The sequence below is a fragment of the Zonotrichia leucophrys genome, chromosome 3, assembly GCF_028769735.1.
Source record: "Zonotrichia leucophrys gambelii isolate GWCS_2022_RI chromosome 3, RI_Zleu_2.0, whole genome shotgun sequence".
Taxonomy (NCBI): Eukaryota; Metazoa; Chordata; class Aves; order Passeriformes; family Passerellidae; genus Zonotrichia; species Zonotrichia leucophrys.
The window spans coordinates 112390973-112407376 of NC_088172.1; the positions used below are offsets into that span (position 1 = coordinate 112390973).

Here is a 16404-nt window from a genome sequence, read left to right on the forward strand (position 1 = left end):
CATGAACTGAGGCATTACTGAGAGATGGCCACAGTAACTTGCCTTCTTTCACCAAATTTGGGAAATTTAGATGCCATGATTGGAACATGATTTGAGAATGTCATCATTGTAACTGCATTTTATGGAGAGCCTGGTACAAAGTTCTCCTAAACTCCAAAGCTGTTGTGGTTCTTCCTCCCAAAGGATGTGGCCTAACGCTTCTCCAGCTCAGACAGTGCTTCCTGCTTGGTAATTCTCTGCCACGCCTCAGGGATTTCTCCTTTACCCTGAAATTTCCCATTGTGCAGAGCTTCCAGCTGTGTCCTGAAATGAGACACAAACCATTTCCAGTACGCCTGCATGGATGAATCAGGAAGAATATTCCAAGTGGAAAAAGGAGGTCCAGCATCCCGGTATGTTTTGTAAGGGATCCATGGGCCACCACCAAATCTGAATCTGCAGTCACTTGCAACAAGGCTGGAACAAATATCAATGGCCAGGTGGTCTGTCCCATGCCACTTCCATCCCTTCAAAGCTTGTGGGCGATGGAAGACCACCTGATGGTCTCCATCATGATTCTGCATGGTGTTTGTGCAGACAGCCCCACAAAAGGGACACTGCTCCCAGCACCCTGCAAAGTGCTCTGCCAGGATGGCGTGAGGCTGCCTTGGAAACGAACTCAGGTCAGCACCAGCCAATTCTTCCATGAGCCTTTCCCTCAGGTCATCCAGAGCTTCTGCCATGGCACTGCTGAGGAACTCAATGTCTGTGACCTCCTGGTGCTCGATGCCCTTCAGGTCACTTCTGGGCAAGTTGATCACCTCTGTCAGTTCCCTGCAAAATTCATCCAGCCAAAGAGAGACTTTGTCTTGTCTGTCTTTTCTGTCTTTGACAATTTGGGTTGATAAAGAAACAGCTGAAAGGATGTTTCTATAGAGAATATCAAGGGAGGAATCTAAAAACATCCTCAGCTTCCTACTCCCATCTAAACAGTGACTCTTAACTCGTATCTTAATGTAACTCTCAAAAAACTGTTTTGGAGACATAAGGTACTGCTTGAAATACTCAAAATTTTCCTGTTCTGCCAGGAATCTCAGGATGCAAACTTCCAGATTGGCTCTGCTGCCCTGGAAATCTGGGGATTTCTGCATGTCCTCAGCGATGTCTTTAGCTGTCCTCTCATAGACTGCCTGGCGAAGAGCTGGTTCAATCTTGTCACAAAGGAAAACAGCAAAAGTTGTGACAGAAGTGGCTCCTTGGCAGGAAATCTGGAAACATTGGAAGAAATCTTCTCTCTTGCTCATCAGGTACACAACTGGGTCATTTGCCTTTCGGAATGCTTCGTGCATGGCTTTAAACCTTTCTGCTGCCATTGTGCACAGATACAGAGACAAATCCATGCTGTACTCTCTGTTAAAAGTACAGGTTGCATTGCTGGGGACAGAGTTGACAGCTTTCTGTACTTCATTGAGTATTTCATGAATAAAATTTCGACTATAATCGCGTTTCTCCTCTTCCTTCTTAGCAATGTTTGCCATCACACATGCTATGATGTTGTCTGTGATGTGCTCACAGTTGATCAAATCAGCAACGGAAAGCCTCCTGAAAGGTGGGAATAAGCCTAAATGCTTTTTCTTCATTATGTGTTTCTCTGGATCAAAAAAAAACCCTCTCCCTCTGGAAAATGATGTGATCTGTGCATGGAAACCTGGCTCCTTAAAGTGCTCTAGAAGGACATCTTCAATTTCTGCATCAATATCCACCTGTTCCGGAGGACGAGCAGCACGGGAGACTTCGGCAATCCACTCATTCCAGACACGAGTAAAGTTGTCCTTCAGTTCTCTCTCACTGAGGCTCTTCCCTTTCAGAGTCACAGCCAGCTCCCGACTCCTTCTCAGGAGCTCATCTTCATAGTCCAACTTCCTTGCATCCAGTTTCTTCTGCTCCTTCTGTAGCTCAATAAGATTCTCACATTTCTTTTTTGTTTCATGAAGAAGAGTCTCTTTTAGTTCTTTCAGCTTCAGCTCCGTGCTTGATTTCCACTGCACCAGAGTCTCACAGTCTGTGTCTTCCCTGAAATACTTTTCCACTTCCTTCTCAATAGCATCACTTGTCCCTTGCACCTGCTTTTCAAGGTGTTTTATGGTGACATTCTGCATGTCCCCATTCCGAATTTTGTTGACCAGTCTCATCTGTACATCTGAGATGTGACTCCTCAGCCTCCAGGTCCACTGACTAAAGGCCCTTTCCAGTCTCCTGTACACTGCAATCTCCAGGGAATTCTTGAAGCTGAACACAAAGTTTTCATTCAGCAAAGCATTCCAGAGGTCACCAACACGATCTTTCAGGCTTGAGAACCTCAAAATGCTGTGCTGTGAATTCTTGGCAGCCTGGAGGATTTTGCTCTTGAGTTGCTGGACATTCTGGCTGTAGGTGGGGTTGGGTGGTGCCATTGGGGGGTCTCCTTCCCACAGGTGAGCAAAGTAGTGAATGTGGGTGTTCACATCAAAGCCAATGACATCGCTGAAGGAGGAGATGTCACAGAATTCCTGCTGAGCAGCTACCATGGTCATTTCATCCAGCTTTTCCTGCAAACGCCTTTGTCCTTCCATGTTCTGCTCCTTGGCAGTTGCTTCTCCCACGTTTTGGTGGACAAAGAGGCAGCTTGGGGAAAGATTGACTTTCTTCATCCTCAGGAAAGCCTGCACAGCAATCTGGAGAACATCTTGCATTTCTGATGGATTTTCTCCAAAGATATTGATCACAGTCATGTTGCCAACACCAATGACAAAGGTGGCCAGCTCGTTGTCATGGTTCAGGGACTGTTTATTGGCCATCTCAATGGCACGAAGTCCTTCTGTGTCAACCACCAGCACAAAATCAAAGCCCAAGTCTTGCTGCAGCTCCTCGCCCACTGGGATGAGCTGCATGAAGGCTCCGCGGGTGCATCTCCCTGCGCTGACGTTGAACTGCAGACCAAACATGGCATTCAGCAGGGTGGACTTGCCTGTGCTCTGGATGCCGAGCACGGAGAGCACAAACACTCGTTTGTCCCCCAGCCTCTCAATTAAGCTGTCAAAGATTGCTTTCACCCAGCGCAAGGGCAGGTAAGAAGCATCCCCATCCATCAGCTCCACAGGGTACCCTGAAACCATCAGCTCTGCTGCAATTTCTGGAAGTTTGTCAAAATTGTCATTCGTAGAGTTGATAAATTCCAGAGCTTCATAAATCTGCCCTACCTCTCTCAGAAGGTGCTCCAGACCAATGGATGAATCGTTGATTTCATTAGAGAGGGCATTCAAACGACTCAGCAACTCAGCATTCACCCTGGGATCTTTCTTGCTTTTCTTTCTTGACAGGATTTTAGACCATAACTTGTGATAGTCTCTCCTCAGTTCTTCAAGGCGACCACAAGACAGCTCGTCCATAAAGACCTTCATCCAGTGCAGGAAGTATTTCTTGGTATCTGCTGGCTGGGCCTGGAGAAAGCCAAGGAATGATTTCATCAGTGCGTTGAGAGGGAAAGCTTGGTCAAGTTGCTTCCTTCTTATTGCTTTCTTCTCATTTTCAATTTGGCTGCGATGATGCTCAATGCTCTTGTTCCCCTTCTCCTGCAAGCGAGTGAGTTCTTTGTCCTTTTGGCACCACTGGTGCCACAGTTTTCCTTGAAGCGGCAGCAGCTGGGATTTGATCTCAGACAGCTTCTTTTTCTTCAGAAGCTCCACCAGCTCCTTTGCCTTTGCTTTGGCTGTCACACACGCGGGTTGATCTGCATCCACTATGAATCCGTGCTGGCGAGCTTTGTCCACGCAGGCCTCCAGGCTGAAACATGGATTAGAACCTTCCAAGAGATCCCCAATTGTCTTTCTCAGCTCATGTATCAGTTCTGCCTCATTTCTGTTCTTGATCCCTATTTTTATGTTTTTACTGGCCTGTCCAGCTGCAGCATTATCATTTTCTGTGAGAAGACAAACCAAAGGCTTTTGTGACTGCCACAGGTCCTGCAGAAGCTTTTTTCCCCTCCTGTCCATGTGCTCCAACTCAGAGACAAGAACCACGTTGACAGCAGATATCTCCTGCAGGAACTGCAGCTGTGCTCCATGATCCCTGGCATCTCCATGCAGGTTACAGAAAGCCACGCAGCACACAAAGGTGTCATCAGAGCTTCCACGAGGACAGTACCAGGCGATCTCCACCAGCCCTTCCATCAGCAAACGCTCTCTGGTGCTGCCTCTGCAGTGGCGGTGGAAGAAAGTGTCGTGTTTGCGTTTGCTCAGCAGAGCGTTGAGGAGCTGGGACTTGGAAGAGGAGGCCGAGCTGCCAATGCGGATGAAGGACACGATGGGTGTCTGTGCCTGAAAGATGAGTTTGTTATTGTAGCTCTTTGTTTGGGCCTGATTTCCTGACTTGTCCACCTCTTTCCAGCTCCTTTGGATTTGGCTGAGGGAGTAGAGCGGGAACTCGATGTGTGAAGTGCTCGGGTTGGGCACCAGCAGAGGCAGCGCCAGTTGGCAGAACGCCAGCTTGGTTGCCAGGGTCTGTCTCAGGAAGTCATCAGCACAATGGAAAATGGCCATCTGCAGGTCCATGGGGTGCACATGGCTGTCCCTGCTTGCGTGTTTAGGGCCTGGTTCTGTCAGATTGTCAAAAAACTGATCAAAGGTATCTGAGTGTTGGTCCTCTTTTGCTGTGGTTTGTGGCACAGGTGCAAGGCCTGGGTTGCTGTCATCCCAGCAAGTCAGGTACCTCACCCCAGAATCAGCGGTTAACAGCTTCTGCAAGAAGTACAGTGGCAGTTCCTTGTCCTGGCTGGGCTGGCTGTCCTGCAGAGACGTCTTGCAGATGATGTGAAAATCTCCCATCCCCATTTTCCTGGGATAGTGACTTTCCAGTCCAAGGCGCTTGAGCAGCTGGAGGAACTCCTGGTTTGAAATTACTTCATTTTCTTGGGATTGGCTGCTGTCCAACTTGGACTGGGACTGACTGGAGACCTCAGGTTTTGGAAAAGTGTCTTCCAGGTCGCTGAGTATGTTCTGCATCCTCTCTTCCTCCCATTTGTCATCCAAGCATCCACTGGTCAAGGAGTCCAAATCCCCTTTCAGCCTTTCCCAGTCTTTGTCTCCACTGTGCTTTTGGAGGAGATTCTTTATCTGTGGGGACCACGAGCCTTTCATGTGATCTTCCATGAAAACTAAACGCTCTGTTTTCTGCTCAGGGGACAGCTCTTGACTTTCGGGTGTCACAGTCAGACCCGTCAGCAGGAGGAAGGCCTCAGCTCTGTCGGCATCTTGCTCCTTCAGGTTCATGTACTCCGCATGTGCCGCTTCCATTTCCTCGACCATGTACTGAATTTCTGGGTGTCCAAGGAGGTGCTGAAAAGTGCTGCTTTCCACCTGGTACCCTGTGCTGGTTGCAATCAAAAGCACCAACAGCTCCATGTCCTTCTGAGCCTGTTCCTGGAGAGACTGGAGTAAGGAATAAATGGCCAGGCTGCTGGTCAGGGTGGCTTCTATCTTTGCTTCATGAACATCAGAAGCAGAGCTTCCTGCAGCGTAGGTGACAGCATAGATGTGCTCCTTCATTTTCTGCAGTGTTTTGATGAGCTCTTGAAGCTCAGAGACTTTGGGAGATCTGGGAAGTGGCTGCTCAGTCTGAAAGATCCATTGCATAAGTAAGGAAGCCTCAGGGAAGTCCTTGACAGAGTAGATATGAGGATTCAGGAGACTCCTCAACATTACCTTGATAGTGGTGGTGTTTTCTGGAGGCAACTCCTGGCATCTCTGCATGGTGTTCACCAGAAAGTCCTGCAGGGCTTTGTCTGACAGGCACACGTTGATCCACACACTGGGGTTTTTGGTTTTTGCATTCAGATCATCTTTTAGCTCCATCAGCATGAGCAGCTTGTTTTCATCCACTTTCGTCACCTCCCAGGCCTTCACAGTTGCCATGAAATCTCTGGCCTCTTGCACTGCACTGCCCAGTTCCTCCCCAAAAACGGTGCCAATGCTCTGATTCGTCAGCGCTTTGTACCCAGCCCTGAGGGCTCTGCTCATCTGATCTATGGATTTAAAATCCTTGCAGTGATTGTACAGGATGATGTCCCACACTGGGATCAGCTGATAGCCACGGTCAATAACACACCACGTTGTGTTATCAGACACGAGCCCCGTTTTCCACTGAGGAAGGGAAGCTGTGTCTGCTGGACCCCCTGTGTTGATCACGTAGAGCTGAATTTCTGTATGAGATCTCTGTCTGGCTCTACCCGAGACAGATGCCTTTGAGCTGGATTTGGAAACATCCAGGGTCCCTTCTACACTGGCCCCGAAGCCACCCCAGCTGGCCCCAACAAAGCTGTTCAGTGCTTCAGACATTTGTCGCTTCACCTCTTCCCGCTGCTCGGCTCGGAATCCTTCTGCAGACGCCTTCCACCAGAATATCCCCCCAAAGTGGAGGGGACCCTGGTTTATGTGGGACCCAAACCTGCTGAAGAAGCTCTCACACATCTTCACCAAGTTGGGGTTGTCTTCTTCCCAGCTGAAGCTCAAAAGCTGCTCCATTTCTTGCAGCTCCTGCAGAGCCGCATCCGAGAGGCGAAGCTGATGCCTTTGGAAGTAGCAGGAGGCCAGAGGGATGTACTGGTACTTGGTGGTGCAAAAGTAGCTCTGCTCAGAGTGGGACTGGTGGGTGTCCTGTGACTGCGAGGAGCTGCTGTGATCTACACTCCCTCCCAGAGTAATCCCCCAGAATGAGGCTTTGGCAGAAACGCTCATGCTGAACCCCAGCTGCTCCATGGACCTGGTGAAAGTGGATTCTGCTGCAGAGGAGGAGAACTCCTTCCTCTCAAGCAGTGATCTTTGCTCTGGACCAGCAAGTTGGAATCCCTCAGGAACCCTGAGGAGCTGCTCTCGCTTTGCCAGCACATCTTCAGGTCTGCTGGTTCTGTAGATGCCCTGCAGGGCCAATCCCCCTGACGCCCGCCTCAGCACCTCCGTGTCAGGAATGTTCTCCCTCCTGCCTGCTGACAGCTCCTGCTGCTCCAGCTGCTTCTGGATGCTCTCCAGCACATCCACCAAGGGTTTCTTTGGTGCTGGCCAGAACTCTTTGGGAATCTCCATGGCTTGCCACAGAGTCTCTGCTTTCTCCCTCAGATCATCCTGGCTGTGGCTGCGGCTCTTGAGCATTTCTGTCAGATCCTTCAGAGCTTGTTTGGCCACTTCTTGTCTTTGCTTTGCTTTCTCTGAGTTATGCTTTTGCATCTCCTCACATGTTTTGTCATCTGTTATGTTCAGGAGTTTCTGGAGTGCCTTTTTCTCCCAGGGGTGCCGTACCTCACACTCCAGCCGGAGGTAATCTTTATATTCCAGATGTTGCAGGGCTTCTCTGCACTTGATTCCCAAGATCTGCATTACTTTGGGCAGCCAGTATTCAGCATCCAGTCCTTCCCTCTCAAATGCCTCTGCCAGGAGCTGGGCCTTTGAATCCTCCTCCTGTGTGTCCTCCTGCGAAGCCATGGCTGTGGAGGAAGAACAGAGACTTTCCCTAAGGTGTTGTCAGAGGCCCCAGGCTCCTGGCAGGGGCTCTGCAGCAGCTGCAGCCCTGGGGATTGCTCCCACACGGCTGCTGGACCCTGGTGTGGGATGGCAAAAGAGCCAGGGTCTGCTTCCCAGCACCCTGGATGTGCCTGTTGTTTTCCTGTTTGCAGGATCAACCCAGAAGCTGAGTGTGTATCCCAGAGACAGCACAGACACACAGAGACACAAACACAGACACACACAGACTCACTCAGCCACACAACCTGCCCTGGACAAGGTGCTGCCTTCACCATCACCCACATCCTCCCAGCAGAACTCCTCCATCCACAAGTGCAGACAGCCGGGGCCATTCCAGGCTCCCTGGAGCACTGGCACAGCCCCTCTGCCCATCCAACAGCCCTGCCTGCATCCTGCACCCTCTGCCCAGCCCACGGCTGCCCTGCTCGCTGCCTGGCCCAGCCTGCTGCTCCCAGCACCCGCAGGCAGCGCTCACACACTCCCCCCATGGCACCCCACACTCCCCAGACACACTCCCCCCATGCCCCCCATGGGCTCTGAGCTGTGCTCCTGCTCCAGCTGCCAGCGCAGCCCCTCCCTCGCCCCTCTCTGGCCTCTTCCCAGGAGCTGCTTCCTGGCACCCTCAGGGGCCCACCCCAGTGCAGGGGGAAAATCCACCTTGTCCCTGCCCACAGCTGTGCCTGGGACATCCTGGTGGCCTTTCAGGGGAGACTGGAGATGCTGGGATCCAGCTAAGAGAGGTGCCCTCTGTGATCTGCTGCTCATTAGCACAGAAGGTCTCATCAGGCAGGTGCCCATAGGTGGCCATCTTGGCTCCAGCCGCCACAGAGCCACCAAGTTCAGAATCTCTGGTGACAGGAGGAAAAGTGCCTGCAAACCTTCAACTGGGCACCTGCCTTTAAACCTTTGGGGATACGGGCACTGTCACACAACCCTGAAGATTGTCCCAGTCTCAGTTCACTTGGATGAACTGGATGAGAGAGTTATTCCCTGCAAAAATTCTTCTGAGCATTCAGCTTCTGTCCTGTTGCAGTACAAGCTGATTTGTACTGCATTTTAATCAAGTTTTAAATAAGAAACCCAGCCCAGTTCCATAAACCAGCCTCCAGACTGACTGACAGAGGTTTCAACAAATAACAAGTCTCCTCAAGTACCACCATTTGACTGGTTCAGAGTCTAAGGGGCATGGAGATTAGACCAAGGGCTGTTTCAAGTGGGGAACTTTGATCTTCTTATAAAAGCCAGCCCTGAACAATAAAACAGGCAGTTTGGCTGAAGAACAATGGAGGTCTGTCGTGTGTTGCATCTCAGACACACAAACACCACATGTCACTGTCTCACAAAGGTCACAAAACTGTCACCAGTGCAGGGACTGACCCAGGGGCTTGGACTGGACTCCTGCACCCTTCCAGAGGCTTCAGGGGCAGCTTTTCTGCTGCAGTTAGTGTTTGTGTTACCCCAATTTTCAATTTTGTAATCCGGATTCTATGATAATGGTTGCTTCCAAAGCCCTCCCTATGTTGTTCCAAGTTGGTATCTCCCTAAATTGTATCTGCCCCAATGTAAACCACGCCCCTTTCTCCTCCCCTTTGCTCTCATTGGAACTGCCTCTATAAACCACTCCACTTACTCCTCCCCTATGGTTATCCCACTGGCTGGCTGTTCGTATCTGCCCACCAGTTTTGGCCTGTATATAAACCACTGCAGAGCTGTGCTATTTTTCTTTTGCTTCTGAATCTCTGGATTAAAGACTTTCTGCACTATCAGGCAGAGAGCATCTGTCAATTCCTTTACTTTTCTCCCTGACGCTGGAACAGCTAATCCCACTGTAGAGCTGCAGCTCTAAAGTTCAGCTCCTGGTGAATTCATCCGGGAGTTGTTCCAGACACCTTGGCATGGCTGCTGGTGTTCTAAAAGAGCTAGCTAAAGGCTCCAGTGGTTGCGTCACTTACCCTAGGGAGTCCGTGCATGTGAGAAATGAAACCCTGAAGATGGGAGCTCTTTGTCAGAATGGTAATTGCTAGTTGATGTTGATGAAGTGGATAGGGTCTTAATTTGAAGTGTTGGTCTGTTGTTGAATATTGAATGTTAGGGTTCTGGGACTTGCCTTTGGTTGCCACTGTTAAGAGTTACTATCTTATCCTGTATTTGTATCCCTTTCCATAGGGAACCCCTTCACCTGCTCCCAGAAGGACTCACACCCAGACTGAATTTAATGAGAGGCTGCTGGAACTATTTGGACCCTCTCAAAAACAACAAACCAGCACATAAATTATTATTTTAACCCAAAAGAACCACAGGAAATCACCCACCATTGACCAGAGCTGCATTCCATCCTGTCACCATAAGTTTAATAGCACTCAGTTTAGATGACATCCCTAAACTAAGAGCCAACTTTGTCTTCCTAAGGACTCCTGTGAGGACAGAAGCTCCAGCTCTGCCAATAGACAAAGCTGCACTCCTCCTCCTCAGTGGTGTGGTGTGCACAACCCCTCAGGTTCCCCACACAGAGCTGTTTTTAATAAAGGCCTTTTTAAAGGAGCTGGCATCCTGGCCCTGTCTATTACAGTGCAGATTTGGGCAATGTGTGCAAGGGCTGTGGGCTCTGATTTCCCTCACCCACCTCACAGCAGATGCTCCCGTTGCTCCCAGCCTTGGCTTCCCAGCAGACACCGGCAGCCGAGGGCCCCAGCTCAGGGGACACAGCACAGCAGCAGGGGCAGGCCTGGGGCACACGGTGGGTGTGGAGAAGAAGACAGGAACCCCTCAAGAACTCAGGAGGAAGAGCACCAGGAATGACAAGCCCAAAGTCCTAAAGGAATAGAGCAGACAGTCAGGAGAAAGCAACCCATAGAGGATTCATTCCAGGGAGCACTGGAAGCCAACCCTTCTCTGTAGCAGGCACAGGGACTGCAATGCCTCCATGGCGTTCAGCAGCCTAAGAAATGCCGAGTCATGATGACTGGACCTTAGAAGCCCCTCTTCTGCCTTCGGACACTTACTTCTCTCTCTGTAAGTTTATGGGTTACTTGACCTTTGACCCTTACAACTGGACAATTTATAAAACTCCTGTACTCTATATAAAGACCTACTTTTGCCCAGTTTGACAGAAGTATTGTCACCAAGAACCTTTGCAGAAGACAACAATAAAGGACATCTCTGTGGAACCTCATACAACCTTCTCTCCCTGTGTCTGCCAAAGGAAATTAGCAAGCAAAGAGCTACAAATCACTAAAGAGGTGAACTGCTTGCTAAGGTTGCCTGCGGCTGGGAGCTGCCTGGGAGCTCAGTCAGGCTGTCCTGAACAGGACAGCACTTTTGGACTTGAGGCAGCCAGCCGGGGATACCCTGAAACCCAGCTGAGGTTTGCCCTATATTTCTCCTCCCCTAGCAACTCCCCAGGCAGCAAAGACTCCTCAGGGCTCTTCTTGGGAGGTGACCAGAGCAGGGTTTCACCTGGGACCTACATCCATGTTCCCCCACCAGAAGGAAGCTGGACATGCTGGAGAGGTGGGACAGAGCAAAGCCCCTGAAGGTCACCAAGGCCAAGTGCAGGTGCTGCCACTGGGTTGGGGCAATTCCAGGCCCAGACACAAGCTGGGAAGAGAATGGATTGAGAGCAGCCCTGAGGAGAAGGACTTGGGGGTGCTGATGGGTGAGAGGCTGTGCAGGGAACATCTGTGCTCTGGGGGCAGCAGACAAGGTGAGGAGGGGGCAGAGCCAGGGGAACAGCACTGCCAGTGGGGCAGCAGGGCCCTGTCCCACCACTGCCCACATCACGCAGCTGCTGCTGGGGGGAAGCTCAGGGCCCTGGAGAGGGGGGAGAAGCAGCGCTGGGCTTGGATCCCAGCAGCCCTGAGCCCCCTCAGCAGCTCCTGTGCTCCCACCAGCAGGATGGGGACAGGAGGGGGACAGCAGATGTAGGAAAAGCCACAGGCTCGAGATAAGGGCAGTTCAGCAGCAGAGGAAAGCCGGACGTGCTGGCAGAGCACAGGAGGGATTTCAGACACCAATTGCTTTCTGTGGGCACATGTCCAGCTGCTCCCTGGGCAGCAGAGCCTCAGTGCAGGGCGCCTGCTCAGGATGGGAACTGCTGGCTCAGGGTCACTGCTGGAGCTTGTCCACTTGAGTCACTTGTCCCACCCCTGTCCTTTTCCACATTCTCTCCTTCTGGAGCAGTGCCAGTGCTGGTTCAGACTCAGGAGCCAGAGGCTGCCATGGACAACATCAATTCCAGCCCAGCCACACCCTGAACCTGCCCCCAGGCACCCTTGGCTGTCCCTGCACGGCTTCCCAGTCCTGCAGGAACAGGGGAAAAGCCCCATGCGACTGTGTCAGTACTCGCAGAGAGGCGCTGAGCACATTCAGGGCATAACTCGGGACCGAGTTCCTCCTTAGAAGCAAAGGAGGGAAGCAGCAAGGCTGGCAGCAGAACCTGCCATGGGAATGCCCACACCCCGTTTCACGGAACAGCCTCCCGAGAGTGTTTTCCGCAGCCCTGGCCCAGGGAAAGGGGCTCTGGGAACACTGCTGCCTTTATGGGTCCATCCCAGGGACCAGAGCGCTCGGACTGGTGATGCTTAGAGTGTGAGAGAGGATAATCCCACCCTCCCTGCCCGGGCAGGAAAAGGAATGATCCCCCCGGCTCCTGCCCTCAGGGGAGCGCAGCCATCCGGCCCCACCGCGGGGCTGGGGGTGCCCGGGCCGGGCAGGGTCGGCCCCGCCTGCGGGGAGCGTTTCCCGGCCGGGCACGGGCTGGCGGCAGGGAAGGGGCTCCGCTCGCCATCTGTGCCCGGCCAGCCCCGCTGCCGGCTCTCGGGACAGCCTTTGCGCCTCTGCAGCCTTCCCTGTGCCCCTCCATCCCCGCATCCCTCCTCCTTCCCCCGCCGCTCCGCTCCCGCCGCTCTGAGCCCGGGGCCCTCCCAGCTCAGCCCCGCAGCGCACACGGCTCCCCCGAGCTGCCCAAAGCGGTGCCAGCAAAGGCGGCTTCCTGCAGCCCACGCTCGGAGCGCACAGCGCCCGCCCGCTGCCCTCAGCCCCCTCTGCTCCTGCCCTGCCATCTCCCCAGCCCTGGCAAAGCACAGGGAACAGGAGGCAGGAGAGCAACAAGATCCCGCTCCCGGCTGCTCCCGGCTCACAGCCCCGCAGCTCATCCCCGTCCCGATCCCAATCCCCATCCCCATCCTCATCCCATCCAATTCCCATTCCCCATCCCCGTTCCCCATCCCCATTTCCATTCCCACCCCCATCCTCATATCCCCATATCCCCATCCCCATATCCCCATCCTGATTCCCCATCCCCATTCCCCATCTCCATCCCCCTCCCCATTTCCATCCCCATTCCCAATCTCATCCCCATTCCCCATTCCCCATCCTCATCCCAATCCCCAATCCCCATCCCCATCCTCATATCCTCATCCTCATCACCATCCCCATCCCCATTTCCCATATCCCCATCCCCATCCCCATCCCCATATCCCCATATCCCCATCCCCATCCCCATTCCCTACCTTCTCCTTCCCTTCTCCCTGCTCGAAGTCCAGCACAGCCCACCCAGCTCTGGCTCCTTTGGAGGGAGCTCCTTCCCTTTGTATAGGAGCAGTGATTTAGCAATTACTGCTTTCCTGTAAATCTTGTGATTTTCTGCAGCAGTGTGAAAGTGAAACTGCTGCTGCCTGGTTGGGAGTGAAAGTTTTTTTGGTGAGATGTGAACTTGAGGGTGGGGTGTTGGAAGTCTTTTCCAACTTTTTTCCTTTAGAGAAGGAAAAAAAGAAGAAAAGGATTAAAAGTTGTTGTTCAACGTGTAGCATGGGACGTGTCTGCCGTTCTTTATTGCAGCACTGGTCATTTGGGGGATACTTCTTCCAGTCAAGTCTGACAGTGTTGGATGAACAGAGCTTTTATCATACACACTGATTGCATATTCATTAGCTATCCCTGCATACTTGACTTTATTTTACACAGTCACATCCCTTACCAGGAGTCCTTATGTGGTTCCTGGGGTCTGTCTTTAATATCCCATGTCCTTTTTAGGGGCATGTTCCTTGATCCCCATTTTTGAGTAAGGGAAATATCCTTGGTTTGCACAACTGCTGCTTTGTCAGCCTTGCACAGCTGAGCTGGCGTCCTGCTCCCATTTTTCATAACTTCTGTTTGCCTGAGTTACATCCTTTATCTGTTTCTCCAAGGCTGTGCTGTTCTCCTGTCCATATCAAATCCCTCCTCTTCTTGATTCTAAGTTCTTTAGGGAACCAGTCTCTTAAGATTTTTATTTCCTTTAGGAGTGTAAGGCATTAAAACAACTGCAACACTGAATCTTGATGCTGGCTAAAACCATACAGCAATTATTAAGGTGGTGATTATAAACAGATGTTTCACCAGGTCCAGCTGGGTACCCATGAAGGACATTTGGTCCAGGTTTCTTCAAATCGCCAGGAGCTGTTGGTTTTGAAATTTGGGGTTGTTTCCAGATTTCCTGGACATCTGTAGACACTCTACAGTGGGTTTTGGTCAGTGAATACACAGCAACTGGAGTTAATTACAGTCCATGTTCCTCCTTGTGATGCTAAAACAAGGTGTAGTGCCATTTGGTTTTGTAAAACAGCTCGTGACAAGCTCTTGACTTCTTCCCATGGGGCTTAGGCCCTTTTAATTCTGGAACAAGGTATCCAAAATTTTACTTTGAGCCGTTTCAACGCAGTAAAAGTTGTCAGCAGTGCTTGGAAAGGTCCCTTCCACTTTGGTTGGAGTGGAGCAGTTCCCCAGTCATTCAAACAGACCCAATCTCCTGGTTGGACCTCGTGCCCTGGTGTGTCCAACCACTGCAAATCCTGAAAGGTTTTACTGAGAGAAATGAGGCAATTATTGAAATCAACCTCTGCTTTTTAACATGTGTGTTTCCTGGAGTGTGGCACTTGGTAGGGTCGACCACAGAGCAGCTCAGAGGGGCTGATTTTGCTGGTGCCCCACGGCTGAATTCTGCTTTGAAGTAGAGCACCAGGTAAGGCTTGGACCCAGGTCAAGGAGCTTTCCTGACACATTTTACCCAATTGCAATTTGATTGTATAATTCACTCACTCCACTTTGCCACTGGCCTGGGGCCTGTAAGGAGTGTGAAGATCCCAAGCTATTCCCAAGGCTTTCCTAAGTTGTTGTATCACTTCTGCAATAACATGGGAATCTGTGTCTGATGACACTCCCAAAGTTACCCCCAATTTTTGATTTATTGTATTTTTGGTTTTTTGTACTTATTTGATTTGACAGTCCTTTAGTCACTTCCCTAACCTGGTTGGTGTGACAAGGGAAGGTTTCTGGCCACCCAGAAAAGGTCTCCACCAGAACTTTATAATTCTGGATTTATACTCCCCCTTCTCTGGGCAATTCATTAAAATCAATCTGCCAGTGTTCACCCAGAACATTTCCAGGTTTTGTGGCTCCCAGCATTATTTTGTTAGCCTCGTTAGTGCTGTTTCTTTAACAAACTACAATTTGCTGGATTCCTGATTGCACAATCTGAGCCATCTTAGACCAAATTATAGATTTTTGCAAACGTTTTAAAGTTTTTCAGCACTCCAATGCGTGTCTTTGTGTTTGTGACCCCCTATTTCACACAAGATCAGTTCTGGGATTGCTTTCCATCTGCTTGGGGTAACTGCCCAGCCTCGTGGATCGAATTTTGCTTCTAAGGTTCTGCTGTTCTTATCAACTCCTGCACTGGGCAGGCTCTGCATTTCTGGGGGTCACAGCGATCTCGGGGCTCCTCCAGCACTGTTCCTGCATGTGCTGCTCAGTCCCAGCTGCTTTGTCCTCACACGGCATCTCCTCTGCTCCCACAGGCTCCGGGACATCCACAGGGACATCATCTTCACTCTGGGGACAGGGGGGAAGGTGACACTCTTATAAATAACTGTGTAGTTGTTGGCTTTCGCTATTATATTGTCTTTTGCAAATTATTTTGTGCTGTTTGTAATCACCTTTTAATTTTTCATATAATATAATTTCATATTTATTATTCATTTTCATATTTATTTCATATAATAACATTTGTCAGCCTTTTATGTTTAATACCCTAATTCCAGCGTAGATTATATATTTTAGTGTGATAAATATACTATAGTTTAGGCTCTCTCAAAATATTAAAATAGAGGCTATGTCCTGTGTATTATAACATTAACTTTTGCAGAAGTAATTGTAGTTGTGAAATAATAACTAATGCTTTTATTTTTGTAGATGACTGACAATAGTGAAATAACTAATATTGATTGAAAATACTTGTAAAAATGGCTAAAATGTCTGTATAAGATAACATTGAAAAGAACCATGCAAAAAACACTGAAAGAGCAAGGAGAAATCCACCACTGACCCTTCAGCTATCAATAATTACCAAACCACAGACCAGGGGGCCTTGTGAAGAAATAAAATACAAAACTCTCAAAATCACATCTGCACTGTGGCACATGCTCTAAGATAAGGTCAGGAGTCAAACAAAGCTAAGGAATTCCAGCAATAAATAAACTCAAGTGAATGTTTGAATATGAATAATCCTCGTGAATATGTATTTGCCCAATGCAATGAAAAATATATAAGGGTTGTTATAGTTAATAGTACAAGTGGCTATGGCTGTACATCCAGCACTCTTATTTTTGCTTTATCCCTTTTATCCCTTATTAAACTTCCAAAAACTTCGAAGAGTGTGTGGTGGTGTTCACAGGGGTCCCAGGAAGAGGGGAGAGACGAGGATCTGACTCCATGTTTCAGAAGGCTTATTAATTATTTTATGATATATATATTATATTAAAACTATACTAAAAGAATAGAAGAAAGGATTCCATCAGAAGGCTTGCAAGGAAAGGAAGGAAAATGGAATGATAATAAA

The 16404-nt window shown here is 50.0% G+C and overlaps 1 protein-coding gene across 2 annotated transcripts; it reads right to left on the reverse strand.

Annotated features, from left to right (window-relative positions):
* Positions 1–127: 127 nt before the first annotated feature.
* LOC135446257 (interferon-induced very large GTPase 1-like) lies at positions 128–13079 on the reverse strand. 2 transcript variants are annotated; one of them, XM_064709982.1, is made up of 3 exons: positions 13040–13077; positions 10153–10341; positions 128–7492 (listed from the first exon to the last, which is right to left on the reverse strand). In XM_064709982.1, the coding sequence occupies exon 3, from the start codon at positions 7488–7490 to the stop codon at positions 192–194; it is 7299 nt and encodes a 2432-aa protein (XP_064566052.1). In that variant the 5' UTR covers positions 7491–7492; positions 10153–10341; positions 13040–13077; the 3' UTR covers positions 128–191. The 2 variants fall into 2 exon arrangements, with proteins under 2 accessions (XP_064566052.1, XP_064566053.1); XM_064709983.1 differs by lacking the exon at positions 10153–10341 and having other exon boundaries at positions 13040–13079.
* Between the last annotated feature and the right edge of the window lie 3325 nt (positions 13080–16404).

Excerpts from the sequence above, each read along its gene's own strand:
- LOC135446257 (XM_064709983.1), bottom strand. The coding sequence starts at position 7,490 with ATGGCTTCGCAGGAGGACACACAGGAGGAGGATTCAAAGGCCCAGCTC.